Source organism: Lacerta agilis, chromosome Z (assembly GCF_009819535.1).
Source record: "Lacerta agilis isolate rLacAgi1 chromosome Z, rLacAgi1.pri, whole genome shotgun sequence".
Lineage (NCBI taxonomy): Eukaryota > Metazoa > Chordata > Lepidosauria > Squamata > Lacertidae > Lacerta > Lacerta agilis.
In genome coordinates this window covers 37,896,743-37,916,582 of record NC_046331.1, presented here as the reverse complement: position 1 = coordinate 37,916,582, position 19,840 = coordinate 37,896,743, and the positions used below count along the sequence as shown (strand labels likewise).

At 43.2% G+C, this 19,840-nt stretch overlaps 1 protein-coding gene across 2 annotated transcripts in view; it reads right to left on the bottom strand.

Moving 5' to 3' along the window:
- Positions 1–19,840, bottom strand: part of IL1RAPL2 (interleukin 1 receptor accessory protein like 2) — a 478,226-nt gene that overhangs the window by 194,770 nt on the left and 263,616 nt on the right. For both annotated transcript variants that reach the window (XM_033138022.1, XM_033138023.1), the window contains one exon: positions 10,094–10,247. In XM_033138022.1, coding sequence (XP_032993913.1) covers positions 10,094–10,247 — 154 coding nt within the window. The remainder of the gene's footprint in view (positions 1–10,093; positions 10,248–19,840) is intronic.

Sequence of the window (19,840 nt, the reverse complement as noted above, 5' to 3'; positions counted from 1 at the left end):
GTCACAGGTGTGGAATCTGTGGCCCTCCAGATTTTGTTGGACTCGCAGCTCCCATTAGCACCACCTAACATGGTCAATGGTCAGGGATGATGGAAACTAGTTCAACAACATTCAAAGAGGCATAAGTGGATGGAACGTGGACCAGTGCATTTCTACTTGACCTTAAAACCTGAGTGGGGGACTGTGGGGAGCGTAGGGGAAGAGGCCCCTTTACAGACCCCATTCCCATGTGATCTGACTAAGACTTTATGTACAGGGTGAAAACTGACGCAAACACTTCCCAAACGGTTCCTTGACAGAAGCTTTAATTCTCGGCATCTGTGAACTCTATATAACATCCTGAATTCATTTCCTTTACTCTCATAATACCAATCTATCAGGCAGGTCTTAGCTTAGCTTGAACATGAAGAAACAGTAATTGCCATGACCTCCTAGAAAAAAAAGCCTGGAATGCTCCAATTTAAAACATGGCCATGTTCTGCAAAGTGTCTGAAAGTGAGATTGATAATATTCTTGAAATGCAGTCATTTTGTCAAAATGGAAGTAGCTACATTTTCTTCCCTCTGCAACTCGGAATATGATTTGGGCAAAAGGACAACCCATTGCAGTTAGCAGAAAATAAATGTGATAATAATGTGACCTCTTTCTTTGTTTAAATCAACCTTTTTTGTTTCTAGTAAGGTGTCTTATTGATACATCCCCTCAAAACATGCTTTAGCCAGGCTTTCTGTTATAATATTTCATCACTTTTCATTTGGATGCTTAAGGTACCAGAGATAAGAAGATCTCACATGGGCTCAAATGCAAGGCTACTCTTCAATGGGTCTGGCTGCATTTATTCATTTAAAATATTTATATACCACCCTTCATAAAATATGGATTCCAATGTGGTTCTAAGTTAAACAACAATTTTAAAATACATCCCCAGCAAAACCATAAAGCACAGAGGCAATTGCAGCCAATGAAAACTCACAAATAAACTGTATTCCAAAAGCCTGTGTTTCCCCTATGTTTTGTTCATAACACATTGTGCTGTCACTCATTACTGTACAATAATCAAGCACAGAGAAAAGAAGCAACACTCGCAAGTCTCAACAGGGAGGGGCAAACATCAATTTCAGTTTCCCTCCATTTCTCACTTTCACAGTCTTCAGTTCAGTTCTCCACATTTCCACTTCAGTTTGTGGGCTATTTTAGTGCAGATTTCTCCTAATATGCATATATTTTTTCTATTGATAGACACTTCTTTTGCAAAGCAATCCCCTCCCATGCAATGTCTATTACTTCTGCCAATATATTCCCTTTTCCTGAACACTTTACCCTAATATTTGTACACATTGCTTAGCTGGAGAATTGAAATTCAAAATTCAGAGAAGTATGAATTTCGATGGATTGATATATTTCAGCTTGTGCACTGTTTTAATAAAGTGGACGTTCCCACTCAATTGGGGCTCCGAGGGAGCAGAGCCTGCTGCGCAGTCGCAGCCCAGCTCATGGACACCCTTCCTAATGGGGCCCCAGACAGGCTGCTTCATACCAGATTCATACCCACTGCATTGGCCAAACCCTACTTGCATCTGTAACCAATTAAATCTGTGGCCTATTTCAACTCAGAGTGCCAATCTCCTGTGTTTATTTCTATGTCTTCCTGGCCCTTGCTGCACCTATGACAGCAGGCTAGATAGGTTTGCATTTAAATGAAAACTGAATGGAATTTCTCCCCCATCTCATCCTCATCACCATCACCATCACCATTTTATTTGTATGCCGCCTTTCCATAGTTAAGGGACTCAGGTGGCGCTGTGGGTTAAACCACAGAGTCTAGGACTTGCTGATCAGAAGGTCGGTGGTTCGAATCCCTGCCACGGGGTGAGCTCCCGTTGCTCGGTCCCAGCTCCTGCCCACCTAGCAGTTCGAAAGCACGTCAAAGTGCAAGTAGATAAATAGGGACCGCTCCGGCGGGAAGGTAAACGGCGTTTCCGTGTGCTGCTCTGGTTCGCCAGAGGCGGCTTTGTCATGCTAGCCACATGACCCGGAAGCTGTCTGCGGACAAACGCCGGCTCCCTCGGCCTATAGAGCGAGATGAGCGCCGCAACCCCAGAGTCGGACACGACTGGACCTGATGGTCAGGGGTCCCTTTACCTTTACCTTTCCATAGTTAAAACGATGCTCAAGGCAGCTTACAACACGACAAGATACCTATGTAAGAACAATATCTAAAGGCAAATGTTGGCTGGTAAAAATCAAGTTGGACTTGAATCCTTTTCCTATTAATTATTATCCAATACCCACAACATCATGCATGTAATCACCACATTGATTGGCGCTTATAGGCGCCGTTGCCCTAAAATGTCTGGCCATTGCACCATGTTGGGAAAAGACTGGTCTAGGAATGCTTGGATTCTCACCAACCGCATTGGGATATTTGAACAGGATGACAAGCTGCCAATGCTTCATTACTGTACTATGCAGAGACTGGAGCGTGAGAAGGTTCCCCTCCTGATGACCTTGAGATGTAAGGAAATGAATTATTGTGGCTTCTTTGTCACCTAGAGATGAAACACCAGTGTCAGTGGCCCTAGCAGTACGGACGCCTCATCCTAATAAGCAAAGCCTCCTTTTTCCCTATGCCAAAGACATACTGCCAGGGGAAGCGGGGGGGGGGGGACCTCGCGCACTACAGCAGTATAATATTTAAGCCTTACAAACTCTTTATTAAATGTGACAGCAACATCTGTAGCAGCTAGAACACAGGCAGAGCAAGGAAGCAAATAAAGCTATTTAGAGGTTTGGGGAAAGTAGCATAGTTTTAAATATTAAGTAGTCTATCCTGAGCTGATAGGGGTATTTAAAAAAAGGCAGCCAGTCAGAAACTTCAGAGGGTGTTGAAGATCAAATGTTTTCTTTCATTTCCCTTCCTCTCTTCCTCACCACATGTCCACCCATTTCCATTGGGGGGTCAAAAGCAAATTTTTTGAGGGGGGGATATTTACAATTTTTCTAGACCTCGCTTTAATTGAAATGGATTTATCTGCAGATTCTCCAAAGTTTCCTTGAGCCGGACCCAGAATGCATTTACGGGCAATGAACTTAAGAACCTAAGAAAGACCTCTGCTGGATCTGAGCAAAGACCCACCTAGTCCAGCATCCTGTTCTGACAATGGCCAACCAGATGCAGAACCTGAGTGCAAGAGCACTCTCCCCATCTGTGATTCAAAGCAACTTAGAGGCATTTACTGCCTACAACAATACAGGTAAAACAGCCATCATGGTTAAGCCACTGGAACAAATGAGAGATAGGAAGGAGGATACTATTAATTCCGAACCCTTTGGTCAGGCAAGCCTTGGTTAAGGAGATTTAGTAAGGGGGTTAGTGGAACAGGGTTGTTAAGTATAATGGGGGAGCTTCCATGCCCTACCAGCTTTTTAAATGTACCTCCCATCAGTTCCCATCGGTGCAGCAGAATTTGCACCAAACTGCAGAAAGTTTACAGATCACACCTGTCAGATAGCAAAAGGTCATCTGCACTGCTTTGCATGTACAAGGTCCCAGTTTTGATGCTATGCTATCTTCAGGCAGGGCTGGGGATAACTCCCTGCCTGCAACCCCAGAGAGCTACTGCCAGGCAGCGTATACAGTACTGAACTAGATGCACCCAAAGCCCTGGCTCTGTTCAAGGCACATTCCTATGTCCCAAGAAACATATATGGCATTCATAGCCAGCATGCAAATACAGAACGAACAAAGCATATCCATATGTCAGCCAAGCATATCTGCAAAGCACCTGAGAAATGCCCACAACTCAAGGATATTAAATGTGCTTGTGTGTTTTTCACCTGTCCTTTCATCTTTAAAATCGCAAAGGACAAAGCCAGCACCTGTAATTTATTAGCATCTGCATGTTGGGGAGGATCATAGGGAAACAACAGTTGCCTGCAGCAATACCAACTAGTGCTCTGATCCTGTCACATCTCATATGCCAGACTCCAAGTTCAGGCTAAGTGAGATCTACTTTTCACTGAAATGGTAAACCTGGCTCTGGGCTATACTGCTTCAGACTGCAGGGGGAGGTTATAATGACTGAATATTCTTTATACAAAATCATCGCCATCCCTGCAGACAGAAAACTAGCAAGCCAGAGAGAAGAGTTCTTATCCAGCCAATTTTTCCTGACTTGCTACGTACAGAGCTTTTCTTTATACTGCGGAGCATCCAACTTTCAGTCATTATCTGTAGTCTGCAGTGGAGCAGCCAAGAAACATAGAGTTGGGAGGAACCTCATCTAGTCCAATGTCCTGTCCATGCAGGGCATCCACTACAGAGAGGCTCTGCTGCTATGCCACCCAGGCTCTGCTTAGAGATTGATCATATCATTGAAAATTAGGTCTTAGGAGCTGAACTGGAAGTCTGACCTGCTGCATTGTCAGGAGCTGCTGAAGCTGTGTGTGTGGCTAGGTCACCAAGGACTCAGCTATACACCTGTAAATAAAATGTTTTAAATGTATTTTAAGTGCAATATACAATGTGACACTAGATGGCAATGGTGAGCCTTATGAAAAATTTAATGTATTTTCAAAACGTTTTATATGTGTGCAGATTCCACCCAAGTTACAAATAAGATCTGAAATTGCATTTTTCAGAAGCCCCCCCCCCCAAATTTTCTTTTCCCCACTTTAATAGGAAAAGAACTTTTGCAGAATTTTGTTCCACTATTCTCCACCATTATTGGGGTGGGCGGGTGCTGCTATTTTCCACCCACAATGACCCAGGACAATAGTAGGTCTGGGGTGTTGTGGAGGATGCAGAATGGTGGCCGGTTTTCAAACAAAGATGTCACTTGGGACACCACCACTGAAGAAGAAATTAGGGCAAAAGAAATAATACTGTGCCAGTGGCAACAGTAATGGTGAACCTCAGCTCCAAGAGCTTCTCAGAGAAAATAAGAAGAAGCTGATGGATCCATCCTATACTTACAGTAGTCAACCCAATTCCCCTAGGAAGCCCACAAGCAGGCCATAAGCACAACATCATTCTCCTCACTTTTCCAGAAACTAGAGGTAGAACATAGGAATCATTTATACCTTTTGTCCTTGCCCTAGTGAACACCTCCCCCCAATTTACCCTTCCCACTAACAGGGTGGAGAATTTTGAAAGAATCCATTTGTGCAAAGCTCTATCATCAGCTGATTTAAGAGATGAGAGAAAGGGAATTAAGTTGACTAAAGAAAGTGATGGAGGAACCCATCACAATATGATAAAAGAGAACATTATTTGCCATTCTAATTACTTTGCATGTTCACAATACAGGCAGGCAGCTTGGGAAGCTGTAAAGCAAAGCACTCGGAGTAGCTGGATGATATATAATTCATAGACTGCAGCATATTGCTACATTTCTCATTGCGTCTTTTACAGTACTTCTAAGGGAAATCTGGCATAATACCCCCCTCCATTTGTCTTTTGGAATCATTTCACTTCAACGAGCATACAAACAGCTCCTACTCAGTCAACAGGCACATCTCTTATCTTTATTGACTTGGGTACCAAAAATTAAAGAGCAGCTTTTATTGAATCATCCAGAACACTGACACATTTTCTTCTCAATAACTTTGATATGCTGAGGTTGTATATTTCTCTCTCTCCGTTTTGAAGTCCATCATTACCTGCAAATGAACACAACTGCTTACCCTGCTAATTTACCTGCCCATCTTGCAGGCAGTATATTATCTTGATGAAGATGGGTAACTTTGCCTACCTACCTGCCTGTTGCATAGGGAATGGTGGAGTGGTTCCATTTCTTCTGCTACAGCAGGGATGGGGAACCCGAGGACCTCCAGATGTTGTTGGACTTCAACTCCCATCAGCCCCAACCAGCATGCCCAATGATCAGGCATGTGATCAACAGCACCCAGAGAGCCACAGGTTCCCTATCCCAGTTCTACGGGGCTGGTTCACCTGGGCATACTCAGCCCCAAACAGTGATTGTGAAATCAATCAAAGTTGGTGTGATGTAGTGGCTAGAGTGCTGAACTAGGATCTGGGAGACCAGGCTTCAAATCCCCATTCAGCCTTGAAGCTCACTGGGAGATCTTGGACCAGTTGCCATCTCCCTATCTAACCTATGTTGGAGAGGGAGAGATGCATGTATGCCCCTTTGAGCTCCTTGCAGGATAGGCAGAAAGTAATAGTGGTAGTAGAAGTGTTGCTGTCACAGTTCTGATACCAGAAACAGAACTGTAGCATAGCCTCACACAATTTCACATTGTTTCTCAATGGAGCTGCTTCACATATTCAGAAGTCTACAATTCACCAGGCAACTCTTCTTCACATACTCACAACCACCTGATGTGATTTCATGCAGCTGCAGCACATGTGCACTTCAGTTCAGAAGGCACTAGCCATACATAAGAAAAATATAGGCCCTGCCTTACACACCTGTGGCATTCACACACATACCACAGTTATCTGGAATCCCACTGAGTTCAATGACATTTAATCCCAGGCACAGAGAAGGCAGCCTTAATATTTTGATCCAACCCATTGGTTCTTGTGCAAGATCATAATATATAATAGCAGCACTATATTTTTTTTAAAAAAAATCTACCTGAGAAATGCCACAACAGATCTAAATACAAAAAGCACTGAATATTTCACATGATGGCTCCTGTATAAAACCACGTAACCCAACTCTCCATATTTACCAGGACCAGTCTCTATTTTCTGGCACTAGTCCTAAATCACAATCTCTATGTACCCCCCCCTTTTTAAAGAAATGTAGGGAGAAGACGTACAACTTCCTATGGTGTCAGGATCAGATCAGTCCCTGGCATCTCCAGGTAGGTGTTTGAAAGATTCCTGGCTTGATTGGTTGCCTCACCTTGACTCATGCGTGGGCCAGCCCTGGAGGAGATTCTTTCATCAGCCTCAGTCAGCACGACCAATTGTCAGTAACAATGGGATCTGTAGTTCAGCAACATCTGGAGGGTGACTGTTTCCCCAACCACCCTCTGCTTCACGGGTGGCCAAAGTGGTGCCTTCCAGATGTTATGGACTGCAACTCCCACCATCCTTGACCATTGACCATGTATGTGCAATGCTACCACACTCCTCCCCTTGCACTCTGCCCTTCTTTTACCTATCCAAGATGGTAAAATGTTGCTGAAAGTATTTGAGCTGCATCTATTCCATAAGAAGAGCAAAGTGGTCCACAGTTGAATTCAAACTCCCCATTCAATATTTTCCCCTTAACAGGAAGCTGTTCTTGCCAATTTAATGTCAAACAGATGAGTAGGAGGAAGGCTTTGGGGATGTTGAGGGAGCTAGGGAGGAGGTGGCTTTGGTAGCCATCTTTTTGGGGGAAGAAAAGAGATATTTAAGGTGGCCATGCCCCCTACATTAGGGAGAATAGTCGTCTGTCCAAGGACAATCCTGTATTCGAGGAGCTGCCTGGTCAAGATAAAAAACTATCAGTAGGGAGAGTAGGGGGAGCCTTGAAGCTACCCAACAACAGGGAGCATCTAGACACCAGACTAAGTAGGGGCACAGGGCACTAGGGCACAACCTTCCTCACTATGGTGGGATGTATTGCATTTCTTTTTAAATCACAGTAGTGATTACTAGTTTTGCACCTAGACAATAAATTAGCTTATTCAAATTTCATGCAAATTGCTGCCATCTGCACAAAAGATGGCTCTGTAAAATACAGGGGGGGGCACACATCCTATATAGCACTTGAAAATAAGCTATGGATGGTGCAAATCCCAGCTGCAAAGAATGCCATGGTTGTTTCTCTGCCATCTGTGTCATCACTTGACCTATTTCTCTGTTGGTAAAGGAAGCAGCTTTCTTTCAGAAAAATCAAAATGGTAAGCATTTTGCACCTTCATAAGAAAATATGGTAGAGCAAATGCTTGCAATTACATCCTGTCAACTCATAGGGCTGCCAGCGTCCTGTGGGTGGAAGCTGGGGTGAGTCAGGTTCATGGCATGGAGCCTGATGGGAGTTTTCCTCAAATTACTGCTCAAGAGAATGTTTTAAAACTGTTTTTAGAATATTTGTAACTGTTTTTAGAATGCTTTCTAAAATGTGCTCTTTATTACTGGGGTATTTGCTGACCTAGGCTCCCTTAGGAAGAAGTGTGGGCTTTAAATAGAAGGAATAAAGAAAATGAATAAAGAAATAGTAGTATTTCTAAATGGATATATACCTCGCACCTCAGTAGGGAAGAGTCTGACTAGGTGATCTGTGTGCCTTGTCTGTCTAGGTGCTATATGCTAATGAGAAACTTCATGGGGTACACTGGTCTCCATTCTGGAGGTACCTACTTTTGATCTAAGTCTTATTGGGGAGTTTACTTTGATATTACAGAATGAAAAAGAGGGTGGGGTTGAAGGAGATATGCTTGCTTTGGTTTGTCATCCAAACTGGAAAGTGGCACTTCCACGCCATTTGTCTTTGGCTGAAATGAAATTCAGGCAGATTGCTCCAGTTGAGAAGGGCATCCAATACGGAACAACTACCACCGCAAATTCCCTCCCAATAACAGCAGGCACAATTTGAAAATTAGGGAATTAATGAGATTTAAGGGAGATTAACTGAACAGGGAGTTCAAGCAGAAGCATTCAATTGATGTAATTGAGTGGAATAATTTGTCATGGCCAGAGCAACTGATGGTTGCACACACAAATTTCAGAAGTAACCGGGCAGTTTAAATTGGCATTTGAAAGAAGAACAACAAGAGGCAGCAGTGTAGATGGGACACTGTCTTCTGCAAAACTAGAGTGAAAAGTTGGGGCAAAGGGAACCACTTCCTGCACAGCAGCAATGTCATAAGAATTCAGTGTGAGAATTAATGAAAACAAGAGTTCCATTCGTAGTTTTCTGAAGGTAGATGGGAAAACAAGCTATGCATTTCAATAATGTAACCAAGGTGGATCATTGGAACACCAGCTCTAGACATAGGAAGGTGGATGTGTCATGTGCTTTCAGATCACACATGCATCACCCACACACCCCACAACCCCAAAAAGACATGTGAAAAAACAGGATCTTGCTCAGTGGTTTGCCAAGGGAAGCTGCTCAGGCAGACTTGAACCATTCTCATTGGTCCTAAGTCTAACACAGTAGGTTGGATATGAAGAGCCAAGTGCAACATTTGAATACTTCTCACCTATGAGACACCCCAAATGGCATATGAAGACATATGGTTTTGTTAGCCTTATGCACATGCTTTAACAAGCTCAAAATGCTGTCTCTTCCAACTGCAGAAAAATGATGGAACAGCAGCTTCTGGAAATGGAGTCCTCAGACTTGGTACAAGGCAGCTTCCTGCACGTTCCTGTCTTTCAGGGCTCACTGATTGTTTACACAAGGATCGATGAATAGGGAAATCAAGTGCCGGAGATCCCACCAAAACACACTAGGATCTTGGTGCTCGAAGCTCCACCAAAATCTGGAGTTAGCTCCGTAATAAGCTACATTCAGCATCAGACTGCTTGTGAGAGCCAAAACAAAACAAAACAAAACAAAACAAAACCCCAGATACATGCAATATTGGGCAGCAACAGTGGAGGGGTTTTGCTGAACAGGAATCCTTATGAGTAGTGGGAACTTTTAATTTCAACATCAGCACCTTCAAAATATGGACATGCACCAGTGCTAGTTCTTATGGACTAGGCAGTCTTTTGGCCTTATCCAGCACAGCACTTGCTATGTTCTTATGTTGATAAAATATTTGCAAATGGTAGGAGCATGGATTCCCAGGCTGCATTTTTATGGGAAAGGTGCCCTGATGAGCTCTACCTCTTTCAGAGAGGTTATCTAACTTAATTTTCCTGCTCTGCTTCTACTAGCTGACTTTTGAGTTACCTTGTACTTTTGCACAGGTGATTTGCACAGATGGGCTGCAAATATATTGTATGATGTTCTGTTGATGCCTGTTTGTTTGATGTTCTGTTGATGTCTGTAGTGTCACTTTGGAATGTAAGATAAGGCAGGATAAAAAAAAGTTCTAAAAAATCATTCTAGGCATCAATTTTTCTGACCTCCTACATTTCATGCTTTTCCCCTTCAATTTCACCCCAAAAGATTCTTACCTGTAACTTTGAACTCAGTTGTTCGTCGTATCAGCTTCCCTTCAAATTTTAGCTCACAAGTATAATTCCCACCATCTTCTTCCTGAACATCTTGTATTAGTAGAGTGTTCTCTTTCTGAACTACTAGATTTCTCCACATTTTTGGCTTACACTCCTGCAAAAAAAAAAAAAAAAATCAAAATAATAATAATCAGAGTCTTAACTTGGCATGGTAAAGTAATGTTGCATGAAATAGAGCATCCAGATCAAGGAAAATAATGGTGCCACTCTATTCTGCCTTGCTCAGATCCCACCTGGAGTACTGTGTCCTGTTTTGGGCACCATAGTTTAATAAGGATAACGACAACCTGGAATGTGTACAGAGGATGATGACCAAGATGATCAAGGGTCTGGAAACCAAGTCTTATGAGGAACAGTTGGGGGAGTTGGGTATGTTTATCCTGAAAAATAGGAGACTGAGAGGAGATACAATAAATCATATTGAAATATCTGAAGGGCTGACACATGGCAGCTTGCTTTCTGCTGCTCTAGAGGGGAGGACTGAAACCAATGGCTTCAAGTTACAAGAAAGGACTTGCACATTGGTGTCCGGGCGTCAATTGGACACACCTAAAATGGCCGTCGCCTGAAGTTTATCAGCTTTTCAGACCCACAATCTGGTTACCTTTCAAAGCACTTAGTTTTATCATTTGGGCCCATCAATTATGGACCGGCTGGCAAACCCAACATCAAACTTTTTGAATAATTGGTATGTTTGTTATTGTAGCTACACCTTCTCTGCCTTGAAATTGCTAATACCTCTTCTATTCTTGTCTCCCAAAAGTCACGTTAACGACTCCCTGCCCTTCACCTGCCAGTCTGATAGGTTTTCTTTCAAATTTTCTTGTCTATCTTCAATAATAAGAGAAGAGCTGGAAGACAGATCATATATTGCTGCCTAAATTCCACCCCCACCTTCCCATCTCTCATCCCCCACCCCCACCCCTCAGAGGAGAACAGCTTTTCTATTTAAGCCTTCCTCATTCAATTACATCTTGACTCCTGCACTCAATCCATGTTGTCACAACAATCCTTTAGGCCTAATGGCGCTACGGAAACAGTAACAAAGACAATAATTGTGCAAATCCTTAAGAGAGCCATATCACGGGCAACATTTCCATAATAAAGAAAACTTACACTATGGTTAAATATAAGGGTTTTGATGGAAAGTATTCCGCCTGGAGCAAATGTTTGGATGTATAAACACAATCATGTGTTAAGTACCATGGACTGGGCTTTTCCCCTTCTAGACTGATACTTCAAATGGCAGGAAGTCATCTCTGCATAAGACGAATGCAGATATTGGGGGAAGTCCATGATTCAGTCGCAAAGCATTTGTTTTGAATGCAGAAGGTCCCAAGTTCAATCCTGTGCATCTCTAGGTAGGGCTGGAAATGACCCCTGAATGCCTAGAGAGCCATTGCCAGTCATTGTAGACCAGTGTTTCACTTTTTGGGACAAGACCCACCAATGGGTCTTGAGCCATTTTCAGGTGGGTCTGCCCATGCCTAGTGTCTCTTCAGTTGCTTTCTCCACCAACAGCAGGACTAGCAACTCCTTGCATGCTGAGCAAAGCTTGTCTGGAGATAGAGTGTTGGATATTCTTGTGTGACAGAATCATTTCTTCCAGAAACAGAGAAGAACAGAGAAGTTTCAAGAAGCAACAGGAGGCTGAGATTGTTTTGTCTATGCTAGGATGTTTTCTGTGGGAACTGTTCTTTGGAAATGTGCAGTGCAACAGGAAGCAATGATAACAATGGTTCTATGTAACTTCTTGTGAGTCTCTTGCTTGTATCTTGTGGCGAGAGAAGCAGAAAGAGAGTCTTGGACTCCTGTTGGACTCTAAGCTTCTTCTTCTTCTTTGGCGATCACTCGTAGCTGAGTAAGATTGTCTTCCATAAACACGGTTTTAAGAATGAGTCCGTAAGTGACTGTGGAAGCCAATTCTGGATCCACATGTCCTTCCACAGTGGGGACATTGGTTTCCCGGCAGGAGTTGATCACGGTGTGGATATGCCAACTGTGCCTTCCTCTTAGCATGTTTCTCCCTTGCGTCCTGAGTTTGAGTGTCTTCAAAGCCCATGACACCTTTGGTAAAGGCTGTTCTCCAACTGGAGCACTCGCAGGCCAGTGTTTTCCAGTTGTCAGTGTTTATACTACATTTTTTTAGATTTGCCTTGAGACAGTCTCTAAGCACGGCAGTGGCGAATGTTTGTATATATTTGCTACATATCTGCCTGTCAAATAAACCTCTACTGAATCTTTATGGCGTCCATGAGTGTTTATCGCCTACTGTGTGTACCTTCAACCCCAAAGATGCTTCCAAGGAAGGAGCTGTGTTGAGATGTAACTCTGCTGAGTATGGATATTGGCACACACGTACAGCGAAAGTGATGCTGGACCCGATCCTATTAAATCATCCATCAGAGGTTGACGGACTGATCCATCATACAGATCTTAGAATCAGAGAATTGTAGAGTTGGAAGAGACCCCAAGGGGGATCTTGTCCAACCCCCTGCAATGCAGGAATCCCAACAAAAGCATCCATAGCAGATAGTCATCCAATTTCAGAAGGTCTCCTTTCTCTGAGAGAAAGGGCCAGGGGTTATGTGTTGAAAGAAATTAGACAGAGAGGTTAAAAGCAAATATTTATCAGCAGCAGCATTATTATAGTGATAAATAATCTGGGGATATAAATAAAAGAGATAAGAAAGGAAAGCTGTTGTAGAAGGAGAAGGTGAATGTAAAAGGACCAGAAAAGAAGAATGAAAGAAACTGGTCATTTGGTGTGGACTTCTGCAAATAAAGTACAAGTTGAGTATGAAAGGAGAATGGCAGAAGAAATTACAGGAGATGGGTTAAAAAAAACACTTTGAGAGTAATGCAGGAGTGGGAAGGGGGAAATATAAAAGGAAAGGCATTCCCCACTTAGAGCCACTGGATCAGCATCTTTTGCCTAAAATGTGGAGGCTTAGTCATGATACCTCCAGAGCAAATGTCTGCACTTAGCCTGAGGAAAACTGAGCTATGGAACTCTTTTCAACAAGGAAAACACTATTAGTGATGCCAGTAATTTCCAGTTGATTACCGGTATGCCAAACTATGCCTCCATGTGTCACCATTTTGTGACTGGCAGGCCTCAGCATTTCCCACTTTTCACAAGTGGGACCTGGGGGTAGGAAGTCTGTGAATTCCTGGTGTAGACAGTACTGAGATAACTTCATGTGTTGCTGTGAACCTCAACAATTTTGCTTGCCACTGTCAAAGAACCCAAACTGTAGGGTTTGTTCTGCCATTGCGAGACCCACTGGGGCAAATTCACAATTTCAACATGCATAAAATATAGGAACCCAGGGGATAGTCTGATGTGTTCCCTTCCCCACACAGCAATAGTTTTCTCCCTCCTTCTCTTTTTTTAATGTCTTGTTGCCACATTGCTCTTTTTGATGTACAATATCAATTCTGCTCAATTTAATCAATGTGACAGCTTAATAGTTAGCTGTCACCCATCAGGCAGATGTGGTATAACTTATGTGGGGCACACTAATAATGAAAGAGGAAAGAGTTCAGAGAGCTGGTGTAGTGCAGTGGCAAGCGACCAACCTACAAAAAAGAAAGCCGTTTGAATCTGGCCTCTGCCATGAACTCACTTAGGCCAGTGTTCTTAAACCTGGGGTCACCATATGTTGTCAGACTACAACACTTGTTATTCCTGACCATTGGCTCAGCTGGTTGGGTCTGATGGGAGTTGTAGTCCAACAGCATCTGGGGATTCAAGGTTAAAGGGCACTGCTTCAGGTAAGCCATTCTCTGTTAGCCTCAGTCTCCCCATCTGCACTATGCAGGTTAACAATATTTACTTAGTATATATGTATAATGGGACGCGGGTGGTGCTGTGGTCTAAACCACAGAGCCTAGGGCTTGCCGATCAGAAGGTCGGCAGTTCAAATTCCTGCAACGGGGTGAGCTCCCATTGTTCGGTCCCAGCGCCTGCCAACCTAGCAGTTCAAAAGCACGTCAAAGTGCAAGTAGGTAAATAGGTACCACTGTGGTGGGAAGGTAAACAGCATTTCCATGTGCTGCTCTGGTTTCGCCAGAAGCGGTTTAGTCATGCTGGCCACATGACCCGGAAGCTGTCTGTGGCAAACACCAGCTCCCTCGGCCTATAGAGCGAGATGAGCGCCACAACCCCAGAGTCATCCGCGACTGGACCTAACGGTCAGGGGTACCTTTACCTTTATATATGTATAAAGATACTTGTACATTGCAATTTTGCAAAAATAAAAATAAAAAAATCAACAACATAAAAATATAAAAGCAGTTTACATCAATTAAAACCACATTAAATTTTAAAATCATAGACCATCAGCTAACTATTATAAGATGATGATGGTGATGATGATGATGATTAATTGACTATGTAAGGCAAGAATACTGTAAAAGAAATGGTGTGGCCCTCATAGTCAACAAAAGAGTGGCGAAAGCTGTACTGGGATAATAATAATAATAATAATAATAATAATAATAATAATAATAATAATAATAATAATAATAATAATAATAATAATAATTTTATTTATACCCCGCCCTTCCCAGCCAGAGAACCGGGCTCAGGGCGGCTAACATCAATTAAAATCACAACAAAAAACATAAAAACGATCAATTTAAAATAACAGATTAAAATACAAATTTAAAATTCAATTAAAACTGCAGGTCTCAATTTCAAAATAACCCACCAATAAAAGATGAAGCATAAATATTAAACAGAAACCAACCCAAAGGCCAGGTGGAACAGCTCCGTCTTGCAGGCCCTGCGGAAAGATGCCAAATCCCGCAGGGCCCTGGTCTCCCGTGATAGGCTGTTCCACCAAGTCGGGGCCAATATTGAGAAGGCCCTGGCCCTAGTTGAGGCCAACCTAACGTCTTTGTTGCTCGGGACCTCCAAAAGATTATCACTTGAGGACCTTAAGGTCCTACATGGGACATACCAGGAGAGGCGGTCCCTTAAATACGAGGGTCCCAAACCGCATAGGGCTTTAAAGGTCAAAACCAGCACCTTAAACCTGATCCTGTACTCCACCGGGAGCCAGTGCAGCTGGTAAAGCACTGGATGAATGTGGTCCCGCGGCAAAGACCCGGTAAGGAGCCTCGCCGCGGCATTCTGCACCCGCTGGAGTTTCTGGGTCAGCTTTAGGGGCAGCCCCGCATAGAGCGAGTTACAATAGTCAAGTCTGGAGGTGACCGTCGCATGGATCACTGTGGCCAGATCAGGGCGAGAGAGGTAGGGGGCCAACTGCTTAATACGGCGGAGATGGAAAAATGCCACCTTTGCTGTGATTGCAACCTGTGCCTCCATAGAAAGAAAAAAAAAGAAAAAAACCTCCTGAGAAATCTCTATGTGGGACAAGAAGCTACAGTTAGAACTGGATATGGAACAACTGATTGGTTCAAAATTGGGAAAGGAGTACGACAAGGCTGTATATTGTCTCCCTGCTTATTTAACTTATATGCAGAATTCATCATGCGAAAGGCTGGACTGGATGAATCCCAAACCGGAATTAAGATTGCCGGAAGAAATATCAACAACCTCAGATATGCTGATGACACAACCTTGATGGCAGAAAGTGAGGAGGAATTAAAGAACCTTTTAATGAGGGTGAAAGAGGAGAACACAAAATATGGTCTAAAGCTCAACATAAAAAAAACTAAGATCATGGCCACTGGTCCCATCACCTCCTGGCAAATAGAAGGGGAAGAAATGGCGACAAAGGTTCATATAGTTAAAGCTATGGTTTTCCCAGTAGTAATGTATGGAAGTGAGAGCTGGACCATAAAGAAGACTGATCGCCGAAGAATTGATGCTTTTGAATTATGGTGCTGGAGGAGACTGTTGAGAGTCCCATGCACTGCAAGAAGATCAAAATTATCCATCCTTAAAGAAATCAGCCCTCAGTGCCCACTGGAAGGGCAGATCCTGAAGTTGAGGCTCTAGTACTTTGGCCACCTCATGAGAAGAGAAGACTCCCTGGAAAAGACCCTGATGTTGGGAAAGGTGGAGGGCACAAGGAGAAGGGGATGTCAGAGGATGAGATGGCTGGACAGTGTTCTCGAAGCGACTGGCATGAATTTGGCCAAACCGCGGGAGGCAGTGGAGGATAGGGGTGCCTGGCGTGCTCTGGTCCATGGGGTCACAAAGAGTCGGACACGACTGAACGACTGAACAACAACAAATGTAAGGCAGGCAGCATAGAGCAATTTTCAGCAAATTTTTCAAGAAGACATGTGCTGAAAATCTATTGGAGTGGACCAATTACACTAGAGGCCTGATTTCCTATCAATGTCAGATGAGCCTCACCAACTCAGGAGACAACTAGTGATGCTCCTATAGATTATCTTGGTGATCGAGCTAGAATTTAAGTGTTTGGGTGGTCCCTAAGGCACTCTGGACCTCCACTTTTCATGGCTTTATAAATTAGCACAAGGACATTGAAGCTGGCTCAGCGGTAAGTGGACAGTCAGTGCTGATGCTTTGCTTTAACAATGGTATCACATGCTGTTGAGCAGATGCCCCCACCAGCAGTCTGTCTGGTCCATTCTGCACCAGCTGGAGCTTACACACCACACCTAAGGGCAACCCCACATATAGTTGGGGTTGGTGAGTAAAGACTTAATTGAAAAATCACTTTGACTTTTTAAAATGAAATTGCGGTGTACAAGTATTTTTGAAGACCTTATCCAACTCAAAGCCCCACTGCTCTTATATTTCCAGAATGCACTCAGCTGTAATCTGTGACTCGCTTGGGCATTCGGCATGATGAACAAAGGCAATGGCACTGTCAAGGCATGTCATTGGAGCAGTAGCTCAGGGGCTCATACAGCAGACAGAAACACAACTAATTTTTAAGTGAAGTAATACACCAAGGATGCAGAACCTTTTTCAGCCCGGGAACCACATTCCCTTCTTAGCAATAGTGGGCAGATCTGGAGGCAAACGTGGGAAGAGCAACAAATTCCTGCATTGCAGGGGGTTGGACTAGATGACTCTTGGGGTCCCTTCCAACTCTAAGATTCCATGATATGCAAATTTACCTTTGTAAGGATAGACTAGTTTCTATACACACCCCTTTCTGCCCTTCATCAATGCAAATAAAAGGTATTATCAGTGTTCAAGTGTACATTGCAACCAGACAGAAACACACAAGGAGGGATTCAGGGGAGCTTGACCTGGGGAGGGTCCCAAGGGCCAAATAGAGAAGCTGGGGGCATGTTTGCCCGTGAGCTTGAAGTTCTCTACCCCTGTAATGAATAGAAGTCTAACAAGGGCACCTTCTCCTAAGACCTTTAAAATCATGAGCTGTAGCCTCATTGGAATGAATGAATGAAAATGACGAACTTAGCTCCACTAATTTCAGTGGGATTACTTAGTTAGCTACAACCCTACATAGCTGGTCCATTAGGATGAATGGGGCATTGCTCCCACCAAGCTCAGCCTGTCCTCAGCTAGCCCCCAACTACCTACTTTCCTACTTAGCACCCTCCTTTGTCTCAGCATTGTCTTTATAAAACTCAGTAGGGAAGAGTTTGGGAGCAAAACCAGAAGTGGTTGGCTCTCCCTGCTTTCTGCCCTTCTACCCCCAATAGGCCCCAGCCTCCACTGACTACACCACAGTCTATGGATGGGACTGATCTTCCTCTTCACTGCACAGGGATGTGGTTACTCCGTTTTACAGTTTCCTCTTTAACTGGACCAGCTTGTATAAATTTCTCCAGACGTTTGGGGGCAAAGCTGCCTTAATAGCTGACAAGATACAAGAGAAGAAGAAGATCTCGTTTATCCTTGCCCCATGTCACAGTGCATGCTTTTGTCAGCCTTCGTTGAAATATGCAGGGATCTTGTGAATGAAAAAACAGACTGACAGAGCATCACTGGGCTCCCTGCTCTCTTCTGACATATCATGGCTCCCTGCATGTCATCCCAGTTCCAAATAAATTATTTGTGCACAAACCGAACACAGTGAGGCTGATGAGATGGAACTCAAATTGCCCAATTTCACATTGGCAGCTGTACTCAAACAAAGTGGTGCTGGACTGATGGAAACTCCCTGCTTGACATTCCAATTTATGTCTAGTAAAGAAATTTCTTGCCTTGTGTGGCATTCCATTATTTTTATAAATATATATAAATGCAAATTTGTATTACTTTTAATTTTTTGCAATAAAGAACAATGACGCAACAACTCTCCCCCCCCCCCCCCCGCTCAGAACTAGAAAAAGTGTTAGCCAATTTGGTGCCCTCCAGATGTTGTTTCACTACAATACTCATTATCTCTGACAAATCACTATGGTAGCTGGGCTGATGGGAGTTGTAGTCTAACAGTCTCCAAAGGGCACCATGCTGGTTAATCCTAACCTGAGGGAGGGAGGGAGGGAGGGAGGGAGGGAAGGAAGGAAGGAAGGAAGGAAGGAAGGAAGGAAGGAAGGAAGGCAGGCTAGATGAAATTAATGAGAAAGAAGGAAAATGAAGAAAGGAGGTGGATCAGCCCATTACTAGAGGAAATTCACAAGCTGCAGTACCTCAAACTTATAATGAAATTCCAATCTAGTAGGTATACAGTAGGTGCCTATCTAGTACAAATGACAATGATGTAGATATCTTATTATCAGAAACAATATGAGAACTTAAATTCAGTCATGCTTTAAGTTTGCAGTTACCCGAATTTTGCAATGAAGTTCTTCAACTGACTAATGTTTACAAAATAAATATCCTATGAGAAAGTGTGTATAAAAATGATTGTGTTAGTGAAAGCAGCATAAAAAATGCATTATATTATGGGAAATTGCTTTCAAAAATGGGTGGAGCTGTCAAAGCTTGCATACAAAAATGTGCTTATTTGTTGTTAGGGGACCCCAATTTCCCTCACTCACAGAGCTACAATTCCCAGAGTAGTTTAACAATCAATTCCTCTTCCCAGGGAACTCTGAGAATTGTAGCTCTGTGGGGGGGGGGATAGGGATCTCCTAACAACTCTCAGTGCCCTCAACAAACTATACCTGCTGAGATCCTGAGGGTCCTACTCCTGCCTCTCTATGCCAGGCCAAGGGTGGGGCTTGACAGACTACAAAAGGACTGCTGCTGCCCAGCAGAGAGTACTGTTTACATTCTTTTAAACTGCTTTTTAATTGTGTTTTTAATTTAATTTTTTAATTTTTTAAAACTGTTTTTAATTGTTTTGAACTTTTTATGTGTTGGGGTGGGAGGTTCTCCAGTTGTTTCTGTTTATATTTTGATTATGTGTTTTGTGTTTTTATATTGTAATTTTATCTTGTGAAACACTCTGAGACCTACAGGTATAGGACAGTAAATAAATATAAAATAAAATAAAATTACACCTCCCAGGATTCTTTGAGGAAAGCCATGTTTAAAATGGTATGAAATGCTGCTTTAAAAGTACAGGGCAGATAGGGCCTAAATCCTATTGATTTCAGTGGGGAAAATGGGGTTAGGACCACAGCATTAATAAGGTAGTTAGCCCACCAATGTCTGCCAATTAAAAGTGCAAATTTCAGGAGTTTCACTGCTTTGTGGGCCTCCCTCCTGAACAGGACCCACCTTGCCCCTACTTTACTGGTAGTCCACTGTGTGGCAAATGCCCTTTTTATTCTTTTAAAGAAAGGTTTCCAACTTTTACCATCTGTCTCCTTGTGCTT